Source organism: Neovison vison, chromosome 12, assembly GCF_020171115.1.
Source record: "Neovison vison isolate M4711 chromosome 12, ASM_NN_V1, whole genome shotgun sequence".
Classification (NCBI taxonomy): domain Eukaryota; kingdom Metazoa; phylum Chordata; class Mammalia; order Carnivora; family Mustelidae; genus Neogale; species Neogale vison.
In genome coordinates, this window is record NC_058102.1 from 10,361,661 (window position 1) to 10,383,806 (window position 22,146).

The following is a 22,146-nucleotide window of genomic DNA, read 5'->3' on the forward strand; positions in this document are numbered from 1 at the left end:
GAAGGTATCTCAGAGCAACGCACCTTGACTTGAACAATGAACGAGTGTTTGGTGACTGAAGAGGGAAGGGAAGAGCATTTTAAGCAATGGGAAAAGCCCGTGCAAAGGTAGGGAGATGAGATGATCCCTCGGAGCTCTGCCAACAGCTCCACAAAGAGAGAGCGAATGTGGGGTGGGAGGAAGGCCAGAGGGAGGTCAGAACAAGGATTTGCAAAGAGGGGGACAAAATGGCACCCCAGCAACCTGATAAATACCTCTGCGATGTCATTCGTGAAATGCCCTTAAATACCTGTTGCTCCCGCCCCTCCCTGGAGGCAATGGCTAACTTCCCGAGGCCTCACCACTGAGCAAATGCAGGTGAAGGATCTTTCCAGTAGAGCAGGCCAGGCAGCCGTGTCCCAGCATCCACTGCGACCGAGCATCCCTCCTCCCCGAGCTGCCTGGGGTCCATCTGCCTCCCTGATTAGCCTGAAGCTTCTTGGGGTGGGGGGCTCCAAATTCCCCGAACTCCCTCTGGCCAAGACAGCAGGACCAAGCTGGTTCATCCCTGCAACTCTTTTGTCCATGCACTGAGTCGATTGGAGAGCCAGCAGATAAAAGCCTCAGAGAAATACAGCGGAAGGGGCTCCTGGGCAGGCCCTGTGCTCAGAGGATTTACAACATGGCACTTAAAAACTGGGGTTTTGGACACTGGGGACAACTGATACATGCATGACCCCCAGTAAATGCTGGACGAGGCCAAGCCTTCTCTCAGGCGGAGGCATGGGAGGCATAAGGTGTGAAGCACCAGGCTCAGAACCCGGGACAGCATGAACCCTCCCTGTCGTCCAGAAAGGAGGCGGCGTGGGGCGGGACATCAAGGAAGTGAGGGAGTTTGGGTGCTCAGGCAGAGCCTCCATACCACCCCTGCGAAGGCTAGATGGGAAGCAGCTGGTCCCATTTTACAGGGCAAGAGAAGCTCGGTGCCCCAAAGCATGTGCTGTGTTTCCAGGGAGCTGAGGCCCCGTTCTGGCCTCCGGGGCCCTCCCTGGCCACCATCTTCAGGTAGAGGCTCCAGGCAATGGCAGAGGGTCCCTGCTGCTGGGGCGAAGGAGGCAGGGAAGGGACCTAGTGAGCTCCCACTCTGTGCCAGGCCCTGGGCCTACCTTGCACACATGCCCTGATTTAAACAGCAGGGCTTAGCTCTTGGCTCAACCCAATCAGCATTTGCACAACCTCTTACCTGTGCCTAAGAGAAGCTGTAGGGGCCAGAGAGGGCTAAGTGATGCTGTCTGGACTTTGAGGAACTTTGAATAGGGCAGTGGGGGAGGGGACTTGACCACACTGGTTGCGGTCCCAGCCAGGGTCAGGTGGGAGCCACCAGAGGCCACAGGAAGCAGAGCCTGGGCAGCATGGAAAGGGGCGCGCCCTGGGCGGAGCACCTTGCTTGCCTGCCTGCCCCAGTCCTCACTAGCTGTGTGCTCTCTGGGCCTCAGGTTCCTGATCTGTGAATGCATGGTGCCTTTCTCATCAGGTTGCTATGGAGATTAAATGAAAATATCCAGAAAACATTCAGACCCGGGCTTAGCTGGGAGCTAATGCCGGTCATCAAAGAGTGTGGGTCGTTATCACTGCTGCCCAGTTTGGGGGCTGGGAAAGTACTGGTCAGGAGGGAGGGTTAGGGCTGAGCCTCGGAGGGTGTGCAGGAGCTGGAGGAAGGCCTTTCGGAGGATACTTGTCTGGGTGGGGCAGATTGTCAGGCTGCCCCTTGCACGGGAGATGAACTTACCTCCCACTCTGGCAAGCTGGGACCCTCTGCAGGGCTCCTGCTCCCCAGCTGGCCCATCTCTTCCAGACCAGCCATAGGTGAGGTCTCTGGTCCCCTCGTCACTCTGGTCTTTGGCCACTGGGTGGAGGTGCAGGCAGGGCTGGGCGGCTGGGCGGAGCTCCCGGGCCACTGCCCAGCGCTCTGGCTCTGTCCATTGACCAGGGTGGACTCCTCCCAGCCATCAGGCTGGCCCTGTCGCTCTAGCTCCGGGGTGCCATTTGTGCCTGGGGAACCCACCTCTGGCCCTGAAGCCGGGGCCGGGGGACCCCCTGAAGCCGGGGCCAGGGGACCCCAGTGTCCAGCTGGGTCCTTGTGGGGCAGCTGGGCCCTTAGGAGCTCCAGGAGGCCTTCCCAGTCCAACCTGGGAAGGTGGGAGGTGAGCATCGACTCCTCTATCCGGCCCCAGGCCCCTTCTCTGGGCGCCCCAAGAAGGCCCACAAGGTCCTTCCAGTCGAGCTCGGATCGCCTCTCAGGACTGTGCAGGGGTGGGCGCGTTCCCTCCGCCCCCCAGCCCATGGTAGTGGGTATCTCAGGCCTCTGGGATTTCAAGAACTCTGTTGGGCCTACCCTGGAGTTCTCTGGGGGGCTCTTAGTCTGGTGGGCACTGGGCAGCTCCTGCAGGCTGGCCCAGCCTCTGAGAGTGGGCCTGTCAGGGGCCTCCCGAAACCCATTCCCGGGGGGCTCCTCCCAGGCCTCTGCCTGCCCCCTGTGGCCAGTTGGGCCACCCTGCTGCTCCCAACTCTCCTCGGACTCCCTGAGAGGGCCCCTCCAAGTTCCCTCTGGGGCTCTGGCAAGCCCCCGGCTGGGCTCCCCAAGTCCTTGCCAGCCCCCCAGGCCTGGGCCCTCCTGCGGGCTGCTGCACCCTCTCTCCAGACGTCTGTGAGGGCCCTGGGTTCCAGGAGGCCCCTCCTGACTCCGCCACCCCCCCAGAGGCTGTCTTGGGCCTGCCCGACCACTTTCCAGAGGTCTCTCTGTCCGCCGCTCCCTCTCAGGGGTCCTGGCTGATGTCCTTGGGGGCAGCGAGGTCCCCTGGAGCCGCCGGTCCCCTTCAGGCCGCCTCTCAGGGCTCCTGGGACGACAGGGCTCTGCTTGACTCCGCCGGGCCGGTTCTGCCTGCTTCGCAAGGGGCTTGGTTACCTGAGGATGAGGTGAGGGGCTCGGTGAGGCTCCAGGACCCTGACCGGGCAGCCCCTCTGTAGGACAGACTGGTCCTCACCAGGCCTGGGGAAAGGCAGTCTGTGTCTCCGCAGCAGCCTGGAGGATAGCAGGTCGCAAAGCACCTAGGGTCCCTGATTTCCCTCCCTGGGGGGGTCAGCTCTTTCCTTTCACCCAGTCTCCTCACTTTCAGAAAGAGATCTTTAAAATGCTCCTTACTTTCCTGCTCTCCCGCACCCCCCAGGCCAAGGTACTGATTCCGACCTGCGCTATCAGGTTCCGGAATTTTCACCACCAATACCCCACTCCACTGGGTCGGCCTTGCTCTCTAAGAGTTTCTTTAAAAATACGACTCGCCACCTTGGAAGAGAAAGCCCTTAAAGCCGGAATGACGCATCCAGAGCTTTTCCTGAAAACGCCTCAACATAGCAGGTGCCTAAGCCCTTGAAGAAGGGCTATCTACAAAGGACTAACGTGGGGTCCTTCTCAATTTTGCCAAGAGCTGCTGGCTCTTTGGGAGAACGGGAAGCCGGATGCCCATGATGGGAACTCTGACCCTTTCATAAAGGACCTCCCCTCCCAAGACCCCTGCCTGGTCCCTGGGGGAGAGGAGAAGCAGTGGCCCATGTCTCAGGGGTGCAGGGGCCCCGGGGCAGACTGGCAGTGCTCACCTCCCTGCTGAGGGCAGGGCTGGACTGTCTTCGGAGAAGTTGGCTCTGACCTTGGCTGGGCCGCTGCGACCGCCCCTCGTCCTGGGCCTGGAAGGCCCCCGGTGCCTCGGACTTCCTATGAGCAAACGCAGCCGCCCCTCTGAGGGACCTTGGGGCTGAAACAGTCCCAGCATCCCTGCTCCTCTACTCCCGCCCACAACAGGAGGAGATGTGGGAGACTGGGGAGCCCCACCATGACCACATCGAAGGGCCCCAAGTAAGGGATGATCCTCTCAGGTTCTCAGTTTCCCCTTCTGAAAAATGAGGATGGTCAACCGCTCTAATCTATCTACCTCGGAGGGCAATGAAGTGGGGAAAAGTTTAAGTACAGGTGTGGGGGGGGGCGCTTAGCCTTGGCCTCGACTACCTCCTGTCTCACTTAATACTTACTGTTTCTGACCCCCACCCACGAGCAGCCCACCACTCACCCCTAGACAAAGTTTAGACTGGACCTTGTGGGAATTAAGATTTATTGAGCATCTACTGTGTGCCAGGCACTGTGCACACATGATCGTAACAGCAAACACTAACTGAGCACTTCCTATGTTCCAGGTGCCAAGCCTTTGACCTTCCCAGTTTGTCCATGCACCCCATGAGGTGGGAGGGGAGATGTAGAGAGTTATGTGCCCCCATATCCCATTCTTACTGCCCTTTTCCTGTCCACATGGTGAGTTTGGGATTTCCCAGGCCCGCCTTTCCTCCCCCCCGCTAACTAAGAGCTCTCTAGCACTTAGCCTTGAACACCCCAGGCCACCGTAGCTGCTGGTAAAAGAGCTCTGAGCAAGATCAGAAGGAAGAAACATCCTCTACATTCCCGGAAAGGCCAACATAAACTGTCCACGCAAATGTCACTTCTAAGACGCCTGGACTCCAGGCATTGTTGCCACATCCAACCTCTAAGCTGTAAAAAGTCCCTTGTTCCAGTTCATTGTCCTGCTTACTGGGGTAGCCGTGAATCAGACCCATAGGGGCACTGGGGTGGCTCAGTGGGCTAAGCATCTGCCTTCGGCCAGGTCATGATCTCGGGGTCCTGGGATGGAGCCCTGCATCAGGCTCTGCGCTCAGCAGGGAGTCCGCTTCTCCCTCTCCCTCTGCATCTCCCCCTGCTCATGCTCGCTCACTCTCGATCTCACATAAATAAATAAAATATTTTTAAAAACATCAAGTTTTTCTTTTGAGTTCTGAGCAGAAGACTCACAAGAAACCAAATTTCTCTCCCCTGGAGTTAGGGCTTCTGTGTTTGAGTGCTGCCTGATCCGCTTCCATTTTTTATCTATCTGAGACCAGGGGGGTTCCTTGCTCTGCGAGATCTGAGGCCTCAGAGGGAGTTTTCCCCAGAACCAGATGTTGGAGGCTCCACAAAGCGAAAGCCCCAAACGTGACTCAGTTGGGGAGGAGAATAGAGAAAACCACCAGGTGCAGGGCGGACAGGAGAATGGGTGATCTTTTGCGTGGAAGCACTCTCTGTATAAACTCCAGCTTGCCTAACCCTCATCCCTTCTGAGAAGTTTCCCCCATGTGGAATCAAGAGATAGGAAGAAAGGATTCAAGAACATTCTGAGAAGCCAAAGGAGAAGCCCGTCCCCTTGGGCTGCCTGATCCTCAGTGTTGGTGTGGCAAAGGAAACATGTTTCCTCTGGAGGTTTGGATGGGCTCTACTCTACTTAGAGGGGGTATTAAAAAACAAAAGGCAGGGTGCCTGGGTGGCTCAGTGGGTTAAAGCCTCTGCCTTTGGCTCAGGTCATGATCTCAGGGTCCTGGGATCGAGGCCCGCATCGGGCTCTCTGCTCAGTGGGGACCCTGCCTCCCCCCGCCTCTCTATCTGCCTCTCTGCCTACTTGAGATTTCTGTCTGTCAAATAAATAAATAAAATCTTTTAAAAAGAACAAAAGTCATCAAGTCTAGCAAATTCCATGAAGGCTCTGTTTTAAATTTAAGAAATTACAAAGTATTTATATGATGCTAAGATAAGGGATTCCAAAGGCATCTAGGGGAGAAAAATGAAGCCATCAAGCCAAAACGCCTAATGCTTTAATGTGATAGTCCGTTAAGAGAAATTTTCCAGGCTCAGTTACGCAATGCTTAGACAGAGTAGATGCTCAATAAACACATGTTGAATTGATATATAGGAGAACATAAAAGCATGGTCCTCTAGCCACCCACTCAAAACTTTCAGTCCCTTACAGATATTCAAATAGGTTTTAAAATTTTATCTTCAGACAGCAAATGTTTTTCTATTTGGAAAAAGTGCCATACATGAGAAAAAAAAACTTTAAGTCTTCAGTAGAGTTATAAAGCCTTGGTTAAAAAGTAGATAGTTTACTTCACGAAAATGTAGACATGAAATATATGCAATTTTTCTTGTCTATCAATTATACCACCATAAAGCTTTAAAAAGGTAAACAACTTTAAAAAGAGTAAAATAAAATGAATATAAGTACCTATGGAAAAATAATTAAGCGGTTAACAAGATTATAAACATATTCCTGACTTCTATTATAAATGCTTTCTCTCTCTCAAAGTTATCCCCATAAGAAAAAAAAAAAAAAACCAAGAAGAAGAAAATATAACTGTGGTTTAAAGACCTTTAGCGTCCCTGCTGAATTATCAGATAAAATCGAAGTTAAGCAAATTGATACTGGACCAAAAATAGTAATCATAAAAGACTAAAGAAATGGGGGTTTTTAGGGCAGTTCAATATTCTGTGTAACAGCGTAATGGTAGATACATGTCATTATACATTTGTCCAAACACACAGAATGTGCCCCGTCAGAAGGGAGTCCTGCTGTAAAGTACGGACTGTGGGTAATAATGACATGTCAATGTAGGTTCAGGGTTTATAACAAACGCTCCACTCTGGCGGGGACTGTTGTAGTCGGGGTTGGGGAGAGGGATGCTGCATGTACAGGTGGAGTAGGGGCTGAATGGGAAATCTCTGTACTTTCGACTCAATTTTGCTATGAACCTTAAAGCTGCCCTAAGAAAATTGAAATGTGTGTGTGTGCACGACAGCCAAACTATGGAATGAACCCAGATGTCCATCAACAGATGAATGGATAAAGAAGATGTGGTAGATATGTACAACGGAATACTACGTAGCCATCAAAAAAAACCCACGAAATCTTGCCATTTGCAACCACGTGGATGGAACAAGAGGGTATTGTGCTAAGCGAAGTAAGTCAATCAGAGAAAGACAATTATCATATGATCTCTCTGATATGAGGAATTTGAGAGGCAGGGCAGAGGGTCATGGCAGGGAGGGAGGGAAAAAAATGAAACAAGATGGAACAAGGGAGGGAGACAAACCATAAGAGACTCTTAATCTCAGGAAACAAACTGAGGGTTGCTGGAGCCGGGGCGGTAGGGAGAGGGAGTGTGCTGTGGTGAGTCCTGTGAAATGTGTAAGCCTGATGATTCACAGACCTGTACCCCCGAAGCAAATAGCCCAGCATATATTAACTAAAAAAATTTTTTTAATGTGCGTATATGCGTGGTTTTCTTTAAGGCCAAAGAGAGAATTACATTAATGATGGAGACCCCACAGGTTTTCACCTGGGTGGTAGTAAATGGATAAAACTCAACTGGAGAAGGAAATTTGAAGAATCAGAGGTAAGGTTGCTCTAGTAGATTCAAATCTAAGAGAAAACATTGCCCCAAGGAAAACAGAAAAATTCTGGAATGCAAAATATGACCCACTCCTGGGGTGGTGGAAAGTTCTCAAATGAGGTTTTGCGTCTCAGTCAATACACTATAATGCACTGAATTATACACCCTAAGTTTTGAGACTTCCAGACCTACTTTTTCGGGTTCTCTTAACCTTAACTCATGGAATTCCAGCCCCGGTTCTTGAAAATTCTTGACGCTGCAACTGCCAGAGAAAGGAATCTCAGCCAGATCGGGAGAAAATGTTTTCCCTCCCCACAGCTATGCCAAAGCCAACGCTCTGGGTCATAAACCACCTGTGCGTCCCTGCTGACCAAGGTCACTGTGGGACACATGGAAAGGACTTCTGACACTGTTGCCATGTCTCACAAAAGTGACATGTAACTTCTACAAAATTTGTAATTCTGGGAGTTCTCTTATTTAAAATATGTGGCTTTGGCCATTCATTTTAAACTGACATCTCTGTTCTCTGAAGTTCAAGGTGACCCATGAGTTTTCTTGGTTAAAGCAAAAAAAAAAAAAAAGAATTAAAAAATTTTTTTTTAATTTTTTAAATTTTAAATTTTTTAAAGCAGAAAAAATATCATAAGTACTTCCTTTTCTCTCATGTAAGAAGGAAAAAAAATAAACCTGTGATTCTGGATCAAAGAAAGGGTTTGAGAGTTTAACCTTATTGAAATTACTGTACTAACATTCTCCCCATTTTACAGGTGAGGAAACTGAGGCTCAGGGAGGTTAAATCACTTCACGAGGTCACATAGTTTGTTGGAGTGGGTTTGACCCAGGATTTTAACTCAGCCCACCTGACCCTGGCCTTTGATCTTAACCACTAGGCTACACACAGTATCACTCCGTTGTCCAAAAAAACCTCCTAAAATGTGGAAACAGAGATGAAGTGACTTGCCCAAGGTTACACAGCCAGTCAGTGGCAAGGTGGGAGTCTGAACCCTTTCCATCTGCCACCTAAGCCTGTGAAGCTTCCACCTGTCCTGCCACCGAGCCTCTTCCCCAGCCCACCTGGCTGGCCCCGCCCTGAGCTCACCTGCGCTCTTGCCCGAAGAGGCGCTCCACCTCCGCGCGGCCAGGGCTGCGGGTGCGGCCGCCGTTGCTGCACTGGGGCCCTGGCTCCCTCTGCGCCAGCCTCCTGGGCGGAGGCACATCGGCCAGCATGGTGTACTCCTCCCTCTCCAGGTTGTGCCTGGTCTCCCCAGGGGCTGCTGAGCCCCGGGAGCCCCCTGAGCTGCCTGGCGGAGGTGACGGCGCCAGCAGTGCTAGGTCACTGGGGGGGTGGCGGGGTGGGGAGGAGGCTCGGGGCGCATCCCGGTGCCCGATGCACACTTGGGGAGGCAGCACTGGGGAGCCGTGCAGAGAGTCAGTGGAGGGGGCCAGGCTCTCCATACTAGTCCCTGGGAGATCCTGAAAGAAGAGGGAGGGCTCCGGGGCCTGGCGTGGTGGAGACGAGAAAGAGGGTGCATCCCGGTGCCCGATGCACACGGGGGTGGGCATGTGGGGGGGCTCATGCAGAGAGTCTGTGGAGGGGACGAGGCTCTCGGTGCTGGCCCTGGGAAGATCCTGGAATAACAGGAAGGGTTCTGGGGGCTGGCGTGGCGGAGAGGAGGCCCGGGGTGCATCCCGGTACCCAATACACACAGGTGGGGGGAGCTGAGGAGGGTCGTGCTGGGTGGACTGAGTCTCAGTATCAGATGTGTCTGGGAGGAAGGGGAAGGGGTCAAACTGGGTGTGGCGGGGGGGTGAGGAAGCCCGGGGGGCATCCCGGTGTCCAATGCACACGGCTGGAGGTATGTAGGGGGGGTTGTGGTGGGGCAATTCTGTCTCAGATGCATGGGGGTCTGGGAAGAAGGGGAATGGGTCATGTTGCAAGTAGCGAGGAGGTGAAGAAGCTCGAGGGGCGTCCCGATGCCCAATACAGACCGAGCACAGAGGCTGGGAGGGCTCCAAAGAGGTCTGGGGTGCCCCGCGGGTAGCAGGGTACAGAGGTGAAGAGGTCCGGGAGGCACCGTGGGGGCCCGGGTTATGGAAGGAGGACGCAGCCTTTGACGGCGAGCCGTGCTGGGCAGATCCGGAGGAGGACAGAGGTGGGTCGCGCTGAGCGGGCCTAGTGGGAGAGGAGGTCTGAGGAGGCCTGTCCCCTTGGGTTGGCCGAAGGGCAATGGAGGCCCAGGGAACCTCACTTTGCTTGGAGCGAGATGGGGAAGAGGTTCGGGGGCCTTCACTCTGGGTTGGGCGGAGAGGAAAGGAGGCCCAGGGGATGTCTTTGTTAGTACGATGGGGAGAAGAATTCCTGGGATTGTTCCGTTGAGTGGAGCGATGGGGAGATGATAGTCCAGGGTGGTCCCGTTTTGTGCAGCATCGAGGGGAGGATGTTCCAGGGTTGTCCCGCTGAGAGGAAGACTGTGGATTGTCTCGTTGACTATAAGAGGTCCTAGGGTTGTTCTGTTGAATACAAGAAGCTTTGGGGTTGTCCCGTGGGGTGGTTCTGTTGGGAGAGGAGCCTCTGGGATTGTCCCGCTGGGGACAGGGTGTCCGGGGGTTGTCCCGCGGGGTGGTTCTGTTGGGAGAGGAGCCTCTGGGATTGTCCCGCTGGGGACAGGGTGTCCGAGAGTTGTCCCGCGGGGTGGTTCTGCTGGGAGAGGAGCCGCTGGGATTGTCCCTCTGAGGAGTACACGTGGGAAAAGAAGTCTGAATGTTGTCCTGCTGGACAGAAGAGGTTCTAGAGTTGTCTTGTTTGGTGGTTCTGGTGGGAGAGGAAACTCGAAGGTTGCCTCGTTGGACGGAGGAGGTTCTGGGGTCATCCCGTTGGGCGATTCTTGAGGGAGAGGAGGCTCTGGGGGTGTTGTGATGTGTGAAGGCGGTCCTGGGGATGTCCTGTTGGGTGGACGAGGTCCTGGGCTTGTCCCGTTGGGCGATTTGTGTGGGAGAGGAGGCTCGGGGGGTATCGACCTGTGTGGAAGCAGTCTGGGCAGCGTCCTTCTGGGCAGAACGATGAAGAGAGGAAGCCTGGGGGGTGGAACCGTGAGGTCCGCCCGGCAGTGTCGCACGGGAAGCCTGGGTTAACGCCGACCGGTGCCGCTCCAGGAAGTGCCCACTTTCTCCCCGGAGCTTCGCCCAGTGCTGTCCGGCACTTCGGCTCCCACTGCAGGGGTCTGGAGAGAGGAGAGGCTGGTTCAAGGTACGGGGAGGGGTCTCACACACGACCCCTGGGACAGATGAGGAAGGCAGAGCCCAGAGCCCCTTCTTAGAGGATCCGCTGTCCAGGCCAAGTGACTTCACCCCTTGGAGCAAGTTCGATCGGAGAAAGCTCCAAGGCCTCTCTTAAGCTGAGGCTCAGAATTGGAAATGGAAACCCCGCCTGACTGGTCACTAGGACATAGGCTCCTAGAGCTGGAAGGGCACATAGACTGGAGGTCCCCGGAGTGGTTCAGACAATCGCCCACGTGACCCGAGAGCGGGAGAGGTGGGTCTGGTGGCAGCTACCTAGCAACTTCCCTTTCCCTATCCTACTTCCTGCAAAGGGGTTCTGTGACCCCCCCCAATATCTCTTCTAATGAGGCTCCATCATGTGCGATAGCTCTAGAAAGCTCCCATTCCTTCAGCCCAGACAGGCTCCTGGCTCAGAGGCTCTCAGGTCTGCCATGAGCCTGGGATGGGCTTTTGTGAACCTGTAGGCCTCACCTGGGAGTTTGCTAGAAATGCAGACTCTCAGGGCGCACCCCTGGGAGCACTGCGCAGAATCTACATTTTAAGAAGATTCCCTGGGGATTTGCAAGCATATTATAGTGTAAGCAGCCCTGGTTGGAGAGATTGCTGCAACTGCCCTAAACAGGGACTCCTTCCAACTCCCATCCCCAGGGACGGACCACCATGACTTCAGTCCCCCTCCAGCCCCCTCAGCCCTTGGTCACCCAGCATGGGGTGGCCCCCAGCTGTGTGCATGTCCCTGGGCCAGAGCTTCAGGAGAGGAGTAAAGAGTACAGTGGTCTCCTCCAGAAGGAGCCACGAACTGCTTTCATTAAAGGTCTTGCTTAAGGGGCGCCCGTGGGGCTCAGTGGATTAAGCGTCTGCCTTCGGCTCAGATCGTGATCTTGGGGTCTTGGGATCAAGCCGCGTGTTGGGCGCCCTGCTTAGTGCGGAGTTTGCCTCTCCCCTTCCCTCTACCCCTCCCCCCACCCCCTCAGCTTGGGCTAGCTCTCTCACACATTCTCTCTTCCTTGGATAAATAAATAAAATCTTACTAAAATAAAATAAAGGCCATGCTTAAGATGGCCTCCCTCCTGCTTGGAAAGTTCTGCTTCCTTTCGACTTTCTGAGCTGCTGTCCCCGAAGTCTGAATTTCCAGCACCTAGCAAGGAACCAGAACCAAGCACAGAGTAGCACTTCAGGTTTTCGTTGTTGTCTGATGAACTGACGCCCCATGTTGTTCCAAATCCTGTTCTCCTAGCCTCCCCAACCCCATCAACCACCTGCATCCCTTGCCTAGATGGTTGCTCTGGGGGCCCTGGATCACCGTCCCATTTAGGGAGATCCTTTCCAAAAGCAAACCCAGCTAGATCGCCCCTGCTTACAAGGAAGGACAAGAAAGCTATCAGACTGGAGGAGACTGGGAGCCACGCAGTGGGGGTCCTGGATGGGTGCTCAGGACCACAGAGGGGCATTAGTGGGAAAGACGGGCGAACCCACATAAAGTCTATAGTTTAGACAGCGGTGCTCTATCGATGTTCATTTCTTAATTTTGGCAGTCGGACTTTGCTTTTGTAAGATGTCAACATTAGGCGAACCGGGCAACGGGTATCATGGAAACTCTCTCGACTCTTTGCCACTCCGCTATAAATCCAAAATTATCTCTAAATCAAAGATGGCAAAAGCATCAGGGTCTCCCAGAGGCATTTCAAAGAAAATCCAGGGATTTCCCATGGCTGGTGAGGCTCTGGCCACCCCTACGGGCATCCCTGCTCCATCCGGGGAGGGGCCCCGCCTTCTCGTTTTCCACGGCGTCTCCTAGGCTGAGGGAAGTGCTGAGCACGTTGGAAAGGCTCCATTCTCCTGTAGCATCTGCCTCGCCCTTTGAGGCAGGGCTGGCCGAGCAGGGCTCCCACAACTCCCAGGGCTCACCGCTGGGTCACCATCCCTGCCACCCCTCTTCCTTGCCTGCCCATCTCGAGCATCCCTTTCGGCCCAGCGCCACCCCCAGGATCTGACTTCTGTCCCGCAGCGCCCTTATGTGCACACAGGGTAGGCTCTACAGATGTGCTGGGGCTCGGTGTAGCCTGTCCCTCCGAGGCTACCTTTGATCAAGCAGGGTTCAGAGTGACGGGTCCCCTCCCCCCCACTGCCCTGCATGAGAAGCAAGAAAGCAGATATGTCATACAAAATCCCGACTGCCTATTAGCCACTCTCACTCCAGGGAGACATTTGGCTCCCTCTTTCCTCTGTGATCTTACTTCTTCCCACGCACCCTCTCCCCAGGGCCTGAGAGGGCCAGGCAGTGCGGGTGGGGCAGTGATAAGATCTGATTCATGCTTTTGTTGTTTTTTTTTTTTTTTAGAGATAGAGAGAGAGGGAGCACACACGCATGTGAGCGGGGAAGGCGCAGAGGGAGAGAGAGAATCTCAGGCAGGCTCCATACTCAGCACGGAGCCCAATGCAGGGCTCGATCTCGTGACCCTGAGAACATGACCTGAGCCAAAATCAAAACTCAGATGCATAACCAATTGAGCCCCCCAGGTGCCCCTCGCTTTTTTAAAGGTGGCTCCAACTGCTGTGGGGAATGGACCCAGAAGGCCGGGCAGAACCCGGAGGCTTGGAGGAGACTCTGGTGACAATCCCAGCAGGGGCACTGGTGGCTTGGCCAGGGAGTACTTGTACAGATGGCAAAAAGGGGACAGATTTGAGGTGTGCTCTGCAGGTGAAGCTAACCAGAACTGCGGGTTGAATGCAAAGGTGAAGAAATAGAGAAATCGGGAGAACACAAGACTTGGGGCCTAAGTCATCAGAATGGTGGTGACATGGAACAGCAGGAAAACAGGTTTGGATGCCCCCCAAACCAGAGTTTGGGTGCCCCCCCACATTAGCCTTCTCTCTCCCCCCGGACTCCCATGTTCCATGTGCTCCCCTCACCCGTACCAGGCTCACATTATGGGTCAAGGGCATCTAGGGGCTTGGCCTGCCCAGTGGCCTTTTCCTTTTCTCTGCAAACATTCCCCCTGATTTCCTGTAGGCAATCTCCTCCCCCACTCTCAGGCCATGAGGTGTGCGCTGGGGACCGACCCCATCCCTGATTACCAGGTTGGGCATAGGACCCACACTGGGTCCCAGGGAAAACCCTACTGGGAAGACTGTACCCTCTTTCCTGGGAGCTGATCTGTAGGTATGATATGGCCTGGTCCTGCTGGGGCTCATCATGCCAAGACCAAGAGTAAGGTCTGGCTGAGAATGAAGCCAAAGCAGAAGAAAACACAGCAGAGACCCGATTTCTCATACAATTTGAACACCTGGATCCAGCCATACCTGAAGTCACAGCTGCCTAATTTTTTTACTTCTGTGAGTCATTTCATTTATCTTCAGTTGGTTTCTGTCAGTTGCAACCTGATCCTAACCAACCAGTTGTGAGATGATGTATTTAAAGCAGGTCACATGGCACACTGTGGCTGCTCCATAATTACATGGGGACTGTACTGTTGTTACTCAGGTCACCAAAGTAAGAAGTGCCGGAGGACCCAGATGGCCAGGGAGATCTGGCCAGGCCCCAGGCCATCACCACACCTGTGGTCACAGTGACCAAGCTGGCCTAGCCAGGACTCACCTTCCTTTTTCTGGCCTGCAGCATCCCCTCCCACGGGAGACCAGGTGAGGAGAGATGGAGCCTTTCGGGCACGGTCAGCTCTTGGCCCTTCCTGGGGCTTCCTCGGGATCATCACGGTGAGCTCGTCCCAGCTGGGGGCCTCCTCCTGCCTTCCAACAGTGTTCCAGTCCTGCGGGAGGGGGAAGGGAGGAGAAAGCGTGTTTGGAGCCCCTAGGATCTGCACTCCCAGCAGGAGATAGGTAGATAAGGGGGAAGGCTTGACATTGAGGAGCACCTGCTGCATACTCAGGACCCCGAGGGGCCCTTTGCTGAACTTAGCTAATGTTCCATCAACCCTTGAGGCAGGCATGTACGTCAGAGCTAAGAACTTGCCCAAAGTCATGCAGCTGGGAAACAGTTTAGGCGGGAGGGGACTTGAACCCAGGGCATTTGGACTCCCTGCCATAGAAAGGCGTCCCCAGAGACATCCCCAGGATGCACACAGAAGTGGGTTCAAAGCCTTGCTTCTCTGCTTCCCAGACACATGGCCTCGGGTAAGCTGCTTCCCTTCTCTGAGCCTCAGTCTTCTTGCCCTGGAATGGGGCCATGAAAGTCTCTACCTCTGAGTGGGTGGTGAGCCTTCTCGAGCCCACGCCTGCCGTCCCATCACTTTCCCTCGGAGGTCTCACAGATCACCTGCCTCTCCTACCCTGCGACAGCCCTTTGAGGGGGCGAATACCCCAGGAAGATCCCGAGTCTTCTCTTCTCCCAGCCAAATGGCCCCCAGCCTAGGCTCCCCAGCCTGCTCCCTCTCCTCTGTCTCCCAGAGATCTATGCCAGGGCAGATTATGGAGCTCAGAGGTGTGTGGCCAGAACAAAGCCCAGAACCAGTCTCATCCTCGCTCTGGATGGCACGCCCAACATCCCGGCCCGCTGTATTTGGCAGCCTGACCCCATTGGTGATTGAAGCGGATCTCCCTGCCCATTGAAACTCCTTCAGTCTTTTCATGGACGAGACCCCTGCCCCTCCCAGGCGGTTGGTCCAGGCGGCCCGAGGAGACAGCTAAGTCTCCAAGGGCCGTGGCCCAGTTCCCTGGTGTAAGAGGATTGTCTGGAGGTCTGGGTGGGACCCCAGGGCTGACACGGAGGGGCGATCTTGCCCTCCCCAGCTCACCACGGAGGACGAGTCGCTGGTATCATCAGGGGTGTCGTGGTCAGGGCTGGAGCTGGTGCCAGAGTCAAGGCCTTCGTCAAAGCTGCCACCCAGGCAGGAGGCCAGACCCTCCAGAGAGGGTCCTGCCTCCAATTCCTGGCTCTGGCTCCAGGAGGCAGCGGTGGGGACCTCTGCTGAGGACCCTGCTGACGGACCCCTGGGAGAAGAAACAGACCTATGACTTGTTCCCCAAAAAGTCAGGGGAATTAGGGACCAATACCCCCAGCCAGGTACACACACACCTCACACTAGACCAAAGAAGGGAGCAAACACTCAGGCCTCGCTGTGCTGGGCACTTCATACGGACAGCCTCATTCAGTTGTAACAGTGTCCCTTTGAAATACGTGTCATGGCGCCCATTTTACAGATGAAGACACTGAGGCTCAGAGAGCTCAAGGGACTGGCCAAAGTCACAGAGCTAGGAAGGGGGAGAGCTACATGGTGAACCATACCTGTGATCCCAGAGCTAATCCTCTGTCACTGGAGCAGGAGTGGGACCCTCCACCCCCAGCTCAGTAAAAATGAGATGACAAGTGTACTAGGCTAAAGTGGGGCTTCAGGAGGTAGCAGAGCTCCGGGGGTAATGACAGGGTCACTAGTCTGGATGCCAAGGGAGGGAGTGGCAAGAGAAAGCCCTTTAGAGAAGGGCTTTAGAGAAGGCAGTCAGGATGGCCACAGGCCCAGGTAGGCAGATGGCAGTGTCCCCAAAGAGTGACCCACAGGTCAACCTACAAGATGGAAAGGGATGACGGCCCCAAAAAGAGGTCTGTGGTCAGATGAGTTTGCGACGTGCGGCACACTTCTACCTCCCTACGCAAAAGCACAAGGCCTGCTAGCGAACTAAAGGTTCCGACAAGTCTTGCAAGAAAGATATTCAAATTAGTTTATCCTGGACTTTCTGAAACAAACTCAATAGCAGAGCTGGTTTCGTTTTTTTTTTAAGTAATACTTGTCCGTGAGGCATACATGTTCCCAAAGCAAAGCTGATTTGATTCAATTCCTCTTATTTGATAAACAGGGAAACTGAGGCATCAAGGAGGGAATGATTTATTCCCGTAGGCCATCAGGAATGGAGCTGAGGCTGGAACCCAGGTGTTTGGGCCCTCGGCTATGCCCTCCCAAGGCACCGTGACTTCAGCTCAGCTCAGGCCTGGAGTGGAGGGAATCCCAGAGTCCAGAGCACCTCGAGGTCAGGCACCCACCTGTTTGATCTTTTAAAGCTGGACCAAAGGAACCAGGAAACGTGAGCGGGCTGGGGGCCTTGCCCCCTGAAGGGTGGGTGCTGGGCTGCTCCATTCCCCAGGGCAGACTCAGCTAGGGCCTGAGGACCATGCCCACTGCTGGCCCATGCCCAGGCTGCGTAACCCACCCATGTGACCCATGCCCGCGGCCGTCACCATCAAGAAAGGGTGAAAGGTGGCGTGGGTGAAGGCATCCTCCTCTAGGGAGCCCCTCCCCAAGCCCTGCGGCTCTACCTACCTCTGCAGCCCTGGCCCAAGGCCCGGGCCCACCACCGACGGGCAGCCGGAGGCTGAGGAACGGGGAGGGTCCTCAGAGGCAGGTGGGCGGCGAGGCAAGTCACAGTAAGGCGGCTCAGCACTGGGAGGGTTCCCTGGCTCCTGGGGCAGAGTTGGAGAGAGGAGGCAGCTCCTGGCCCACGTGGGGGTTCCCCTCCCCCTGCGCAGCCCCTCCCCCCAGCAGGCCACGGAGAAGAGTGTCCGGGCATCTCCTCCTGGGATCTCAGGCTTCTGAAGGAGAGCTGTCTGTCAGGCCGGCAGTGCCTCTGGGGACCCAAGCCGGGGGCTAGCAGAGGCACAGAGTGTGTGCAAGCACACGTGTGTGTACAGGTAGGTGTGCGTAGAAAGACCTGTGGGTGTGCAAACGTGCGCACGTGCATGTGTCTGCAAGGCGGTGGGGGAGCACATTAATGCACGTGAGCTTATTTCTACATGTGTGTCGGTGCATGTGCGTGTGTGCCAGAGGGTGTGAAGGAAACAAAGGGGCCCAAACGGGTCTTCTGCATCTGGAAGACAAGGTCAAGGGCAGAGCATGAGGAGGAGGGGCGAAGCCCACCTGGAGAGCTCAGCAAAGGGTCTGAGGGAGAAAGAGGAAGTCTGAGGGGACGGGAAAGTAAGACCTCAGAAGGGGAGGTTGGCCTTGCTCCAGGGGATGCGGGGGACACAGGGGGCTCAGCGCAGGAGGGTCCAGGACCTGGGGGTGGAGGTGGGGCCCTGAGTCGGTGGCCCTTCTCTCCCCTTCCGGCCCTCGGCCAGGCCACACCTGCAGAGGCACCTGCTGGGCTCACCCGGGGGGAACGGCAGCAGCTCACCTGCGGGAGGGCCCCCCCATTCCTCCCCACATCGCCGGGGTGGCGGGCCCTCCCTGGTGGTGGGAGCCGGTGGCCGAGGCACCCTGCACCCCGCCTCCTCTCAGGTTACCTGGGCGGCGGGCTCTGGCGGTGGCGGCTGGCGGCTGTCAGCACCCTAGTCCCCGGGGGGCTCCGGCTCAGGCCCCCACACTGCCGCCCTCCCAGGCCCCGACTCTGGGCCGTGGCGGCGGCAGCCGAGGCAGCGGAAACCTTAGAGGGGGCCGGCTGCGAGCAGGGGCCCCTCATTACTCTTTCATAAGCCGGGGCCCAGCCAAGAACAATGCGGGACATGAAACCGCAGGAACATGATCCCTGCCGCTCACCTGAGAGCCCGGCGTGGGGTGCGGGGGGAGACTGGGCGCGGGCTCCCCAGGGACCCCGGAGCTCAGCGCTCAGGGCTGAGGCCACAGCCCGGCCACAGGGCAGGGTGGGCACCAGCGCCCCGAGTTCCGAGAAAGACCCTATGAGCGGACCCCTGGACGGTGCCAAGGAGTGGGCCCAGGGTGTCTGCAGGGCCATGCAAGCCAGAGGAGGCCCGTGCGGGTTCAGTTTCGCCCCCTGCCCTGGAGCCAGATTCTGATCACAACTCGACAGCGGGAGGTGTCAGATCCACAGCCCAGCCTGGCGCCTTGGCCGCCCTGGGGACCTTGCCACATGAGCGAGGAAGCAGCTGGTTGGGTACCACCAAGGGGTCCGGCCCAGCTGGGCCCAAGCAGGACCCCCAGCCTGTCTCGGCACCTCCTCCCTACTTCCACCCGCAGCCCCCATCGCTGCCTATTGCCCGCCTGAGCGGGCCCCATGGCCAGTCCCTGGCTCTGATTTCCCATCTGGCGGGTCAGCACGGGCTCTGGCCTCAGACAGACATCGGGCCCGATCCTGGCGCCTCCACTTCCCAGCTGGGTGGCCTCAGCCTTGTGGTTTCCCTCTCTGAGCCTGGTTTTCTCATTTCCAAAACTGGAATGATAAGATCCCTCCTAGGGATGTCAGGAGGATTAAATAGGTCAGTATTTGTGAAGGACAGAGAACAGTGCCTGGTCTGCACATCTCCAATATAATAAATAATGTGAAGACATTAAATAGAATTTTATTGGGGCGCCTGGGTGGCTCAGTGGGTTAAGCCGCTGCCTTCGGCTCAGGTCATGATCTCAGGGTCCTGGGATCGAGCCCCGCATCGGGCTCTCTGCTCGGCAGGGAGCCTGCTTCCCTCTCTCTCTCTGCCTGCCTCTCCTACTACTTGTGATTTCTCTCTGTCAAATAAATAAATAAAATATTTTAAAAAATAATAATAAATAAATAAATAAATAAATAGAATTTTATTAGTGTTGAATCAATAGAATGTTAACTACGTTTAAGAATAAATACATTGAGGGGTGCCTGGGTGACTCAGTGGGTTAAAGCCTCTGCCTTCGGCTCAGGTCATGACCCCGGGGTCCTGGGATCGAGCTCCGCATCGGGCTCTCTGCTCGGCGGGGAGCCTGCTTTCCCCCTCTCTCTCTACCTGCCTCTCTGCCTACTTGTAATCTCTGTCAAATACATAAATTAAAAAATCTTTAAAAAAAAAAAAGAATAAATACATTGAAAGAGCTCCTGGGTGGTTCGATCCGTTGAGCATATCCACGTCTTGGTTTGGGCTCAGGTCATGATCTCAGGGTCCTGGATCGAACCCCTGGAAGAACCCCATGACAAGCCCCTTGTCGGGCTACCAGCTCAGTGGGGAGTCTGCTTGGGATTCTCTCTCTCCCCCTCCCCCAGCTCATGCTCTCTCTCTCTCTCTCTCTCTCTCTCTCCCAAATTAATAAATAAATCTTAAAAAAAAAAAAAAAAGAATAAATCCATTGAAAAGGGATGTGTGGTGCCTGGCAGAGAGCAGGACCCTCCCCCCCAGCCCATCCTCCCTCTGCAGATCCTGTCTGTGGTCTGGTCCAGGCTTCCTGATTTCCAGGGATAACCACTCACCACCCTGGCCTGGGGGAGGCTCTGCTGAGAGCAGAGAAGGGAGGCATCCAGCCCCTAGACTCCTAGAGGAGCTAGAGAAAGCCTCAGGGAGAGGGCTGCCCTGGGGTCTGCACATTCCTGGGTAGCACATTTTAGGCACCTGGTCCTTAATGTGCGAACACACGAGCTGGCCTAAAGTCTCAGCCCGGACTGACACTAGAACTCAGACCTGTCTGAATCCAAGTTTCTTCCAGTTCCACACTTGGCGTCTCCCCACCCGCTGCAGAAGGGCACAGGCGTCAGAGACGGACTGGCGGGGCATGTTTCTCTGAACTTGGCACTAAGGGGAGAGAGCTATTCTTGGAGGGATCAGGACGTGTAGAAAATTCTCTCCCAGGTTTATTTTTTGGGTCGGGAAGGAGGAAGAGAGGAAACTAACGTGTATTGAATTAGCCACATGTCCTTGGACTAAACGGTGCCACAGTGAGAAGGCTCTGTTGCCCTACTTCCCCTGTTAGGAGAGGGAAGCCAGAGACAGTAAGAACCAGGTCACACGGCTGGTAAATGGCAAACCTAGGACTGGGACTCTGGCTTGCCTGGCTCTGAAGCTAGCAGGAACTTCCTTACAAAGGCCACTTCGTGGAGCCTAACATCCTGCGTGGAGCTGCCTGCCAGGCTCAGGAGGAGCCTTGGGACCCGCTGGGAATGAGGGAGCCATGGGTGGGGGGGGGTTTCAAGCCTGAAGGGGTCCATGGAGACTCACACTCCCATGCTTCTTGTAGCTTCTGTACCAGGAGTTCTGGGTTTACACACAGCGGGGCTTGGCATAAGACCACGAGAATGGCAAAGTGAGAAAACCCCTCCCCTTTCACTCTTTCAGTACCTCTAGGGACAAGTCTCCCGTAGATGCTGGGGTACCTTTAATGCCTCCCTAACACCTACCAATCTCTCTTTTTATTTTTTTTAAGATTTTATTTATTTATTTGAGAGAGAGACAATGAGAGAGAGCATGAGAGAGGAGAAGGTCAGAGGGAGAAGCAGACTCCCCGTGGAAACACGAGCCTGATGAGGGATTCGATCCCAGGACTCCGGGACCATGACCAGAGCTGAAGGCAGTTGCTTAACCAACTGAGCCACCCAGGTGCCCCCAGTCTCTCTTTTTAAAGAGAGACAGTGGGGTGCCTGGGTGGCTCAGTGGGTTAAAGCTTCTGCCTTTGGCTCAGGTCATGATCCCAGGGTCCTGGGATCGAGCCCCACATCGGGCTCTCTGCTTAGCAGGAACCTGCTTCCTCCTCTCTCTCTCTCTCTGCCTGCCTCTTTGCCTACTTGTGATCTCTGTCTGCCAAATAAATAAGTAAAATCTCAAAAAAAAATAAAGACAGACAGCAAGACTCAGGCTTAAAGCCTTCAGCTGACAATACTCTCTAGTTAGAATTTAATGACCTTTCTGATTTTCTTCCTTTTCTTTCTTCCCTTTTCACCTTCTATATAAAGGATATACTTCTAGTCTCCTATTTATGGTAATAAGTTTTATTTTAGTATAAATTTTTTTAAAGGGTGTTTATTGAGGCGCCTGGGTGGCTCAGTGGGTTAAAGCCTCTGCCTTCAGCTCAGGTCATGATCCCAGGGTCCTGGGATCGAGCCCAGCATCGGGCTCCCTGCTCAATGGGGAGCCTGCTTCCCTCCCTCTCTCTCTGCCTGCCTCTCTGCCTACTTGTGGTCTCTGTCAAATAAATAGATAAAATTAAAAAAAAAAAAAAAGGAGTGGTGTTTATTTTAAGAATAATGAAATAAGGGGCGCCTGGGTGACTCAGCTGGTTAAACGATGGCCTTCATTCAGCTCAGGTCATGATCCTGGAGTCCTGAGATCAAGTCCCACATCAGGCTCCCTGCTCAGCAATGAGTCTGCTTCTCCCGCTGACATTTCCCCTCTCATGCTCTCTTTCTCTCTCTCTCAAATAAATAAATAAAAATAAAATCTAAAAAAAAAAAAAAAAAGAATAATAAGACAAGTACTAGATTACATGAGGCCATGGCAAAAAAATCGCAAAAGCAGAAGGAGAATGACTTGCACTTGGGAAACACAACGTGGTCTCACCAGCTCATTGTACGAGGGCAGAACCTCTTGGTTTGGTGTCTGTGTTCGGCGACAAGTTAGTGGCCCACAAGGCGCAGCCTGTCACGGACACCCCCATCCCAGACCACCACAACCTCTCAGGAAAGCTGGCCTACCTCCTGCCTTGGTCTGTGGGCCTCCTCGGGGTGGAAGCAGTTTTGACAGCAGCTCTGGGCAAGCACGTTGACCTCAGAGTGTTCACACGGGGCATTCCCAGTGTCTTCCTGCATATTGGTTAAGTCAGGCTTAAGTAGCTCCTGCGATCCTATGGGGGGACCTACGAAGAATGGGGCGGGGGGAGAGGGCAAGGCCCAGGTAACTGGCTGGCAGCGTCCCCCAGAACCCAGCCTCAGCTGCCCCCAGACAGATAAGGACTAAGG

At 54.9% G+C, this 22,146-nt stretch overlaps 1 protein-coding gene across 3 annotated transcripts in view; it reads right to left on the bottom strand.

The window, feature by feature from the left end:
- Positions 1–22,146, bottom strand: part of LOC122892450 (TRIO and F-actin binding protein) — a 53,193-nt gene that overhangs the window by 29,382 nt on the left and 1,665 nt on the right. For all 3 annotated transcript variants that reach the window (XM_044228970.1, XM_044228971.1, XM_044228972.1), the window contains exons 3-9: positions 21,883–22,043; positions 16,827–16,966; positions 15,309–15,504; positions 14,156–14,324; positions 8,378–10,499; positions 3,634–3,748; positions 1,769–2,944 (exon numbers count right to left, since the gene is read on the bottom strand). In XM_044228970.1, coding sequence (XP_044084905.1) covers positions 1,769–2,944; positions 3,634–3,748; positions 8,378–10,499; positions 14,156–14,324; positions 15,309–15,504; positions 16,827–16,966; positions 21,883–21,996 — 4,032 coding nt within the window. In that variant the 5' untranslated portion in view covers positions 21,997–22,043. The remainder of the gene's footprint in view (positions 1–1,768; positions 2,945–3,633; positions 3,749–8,377; positions 10,500–14,155; positions 14,325–15,308; positions 15,505–16,826; positions 16,967–21,882; positions 22,044–22,146) is intronic.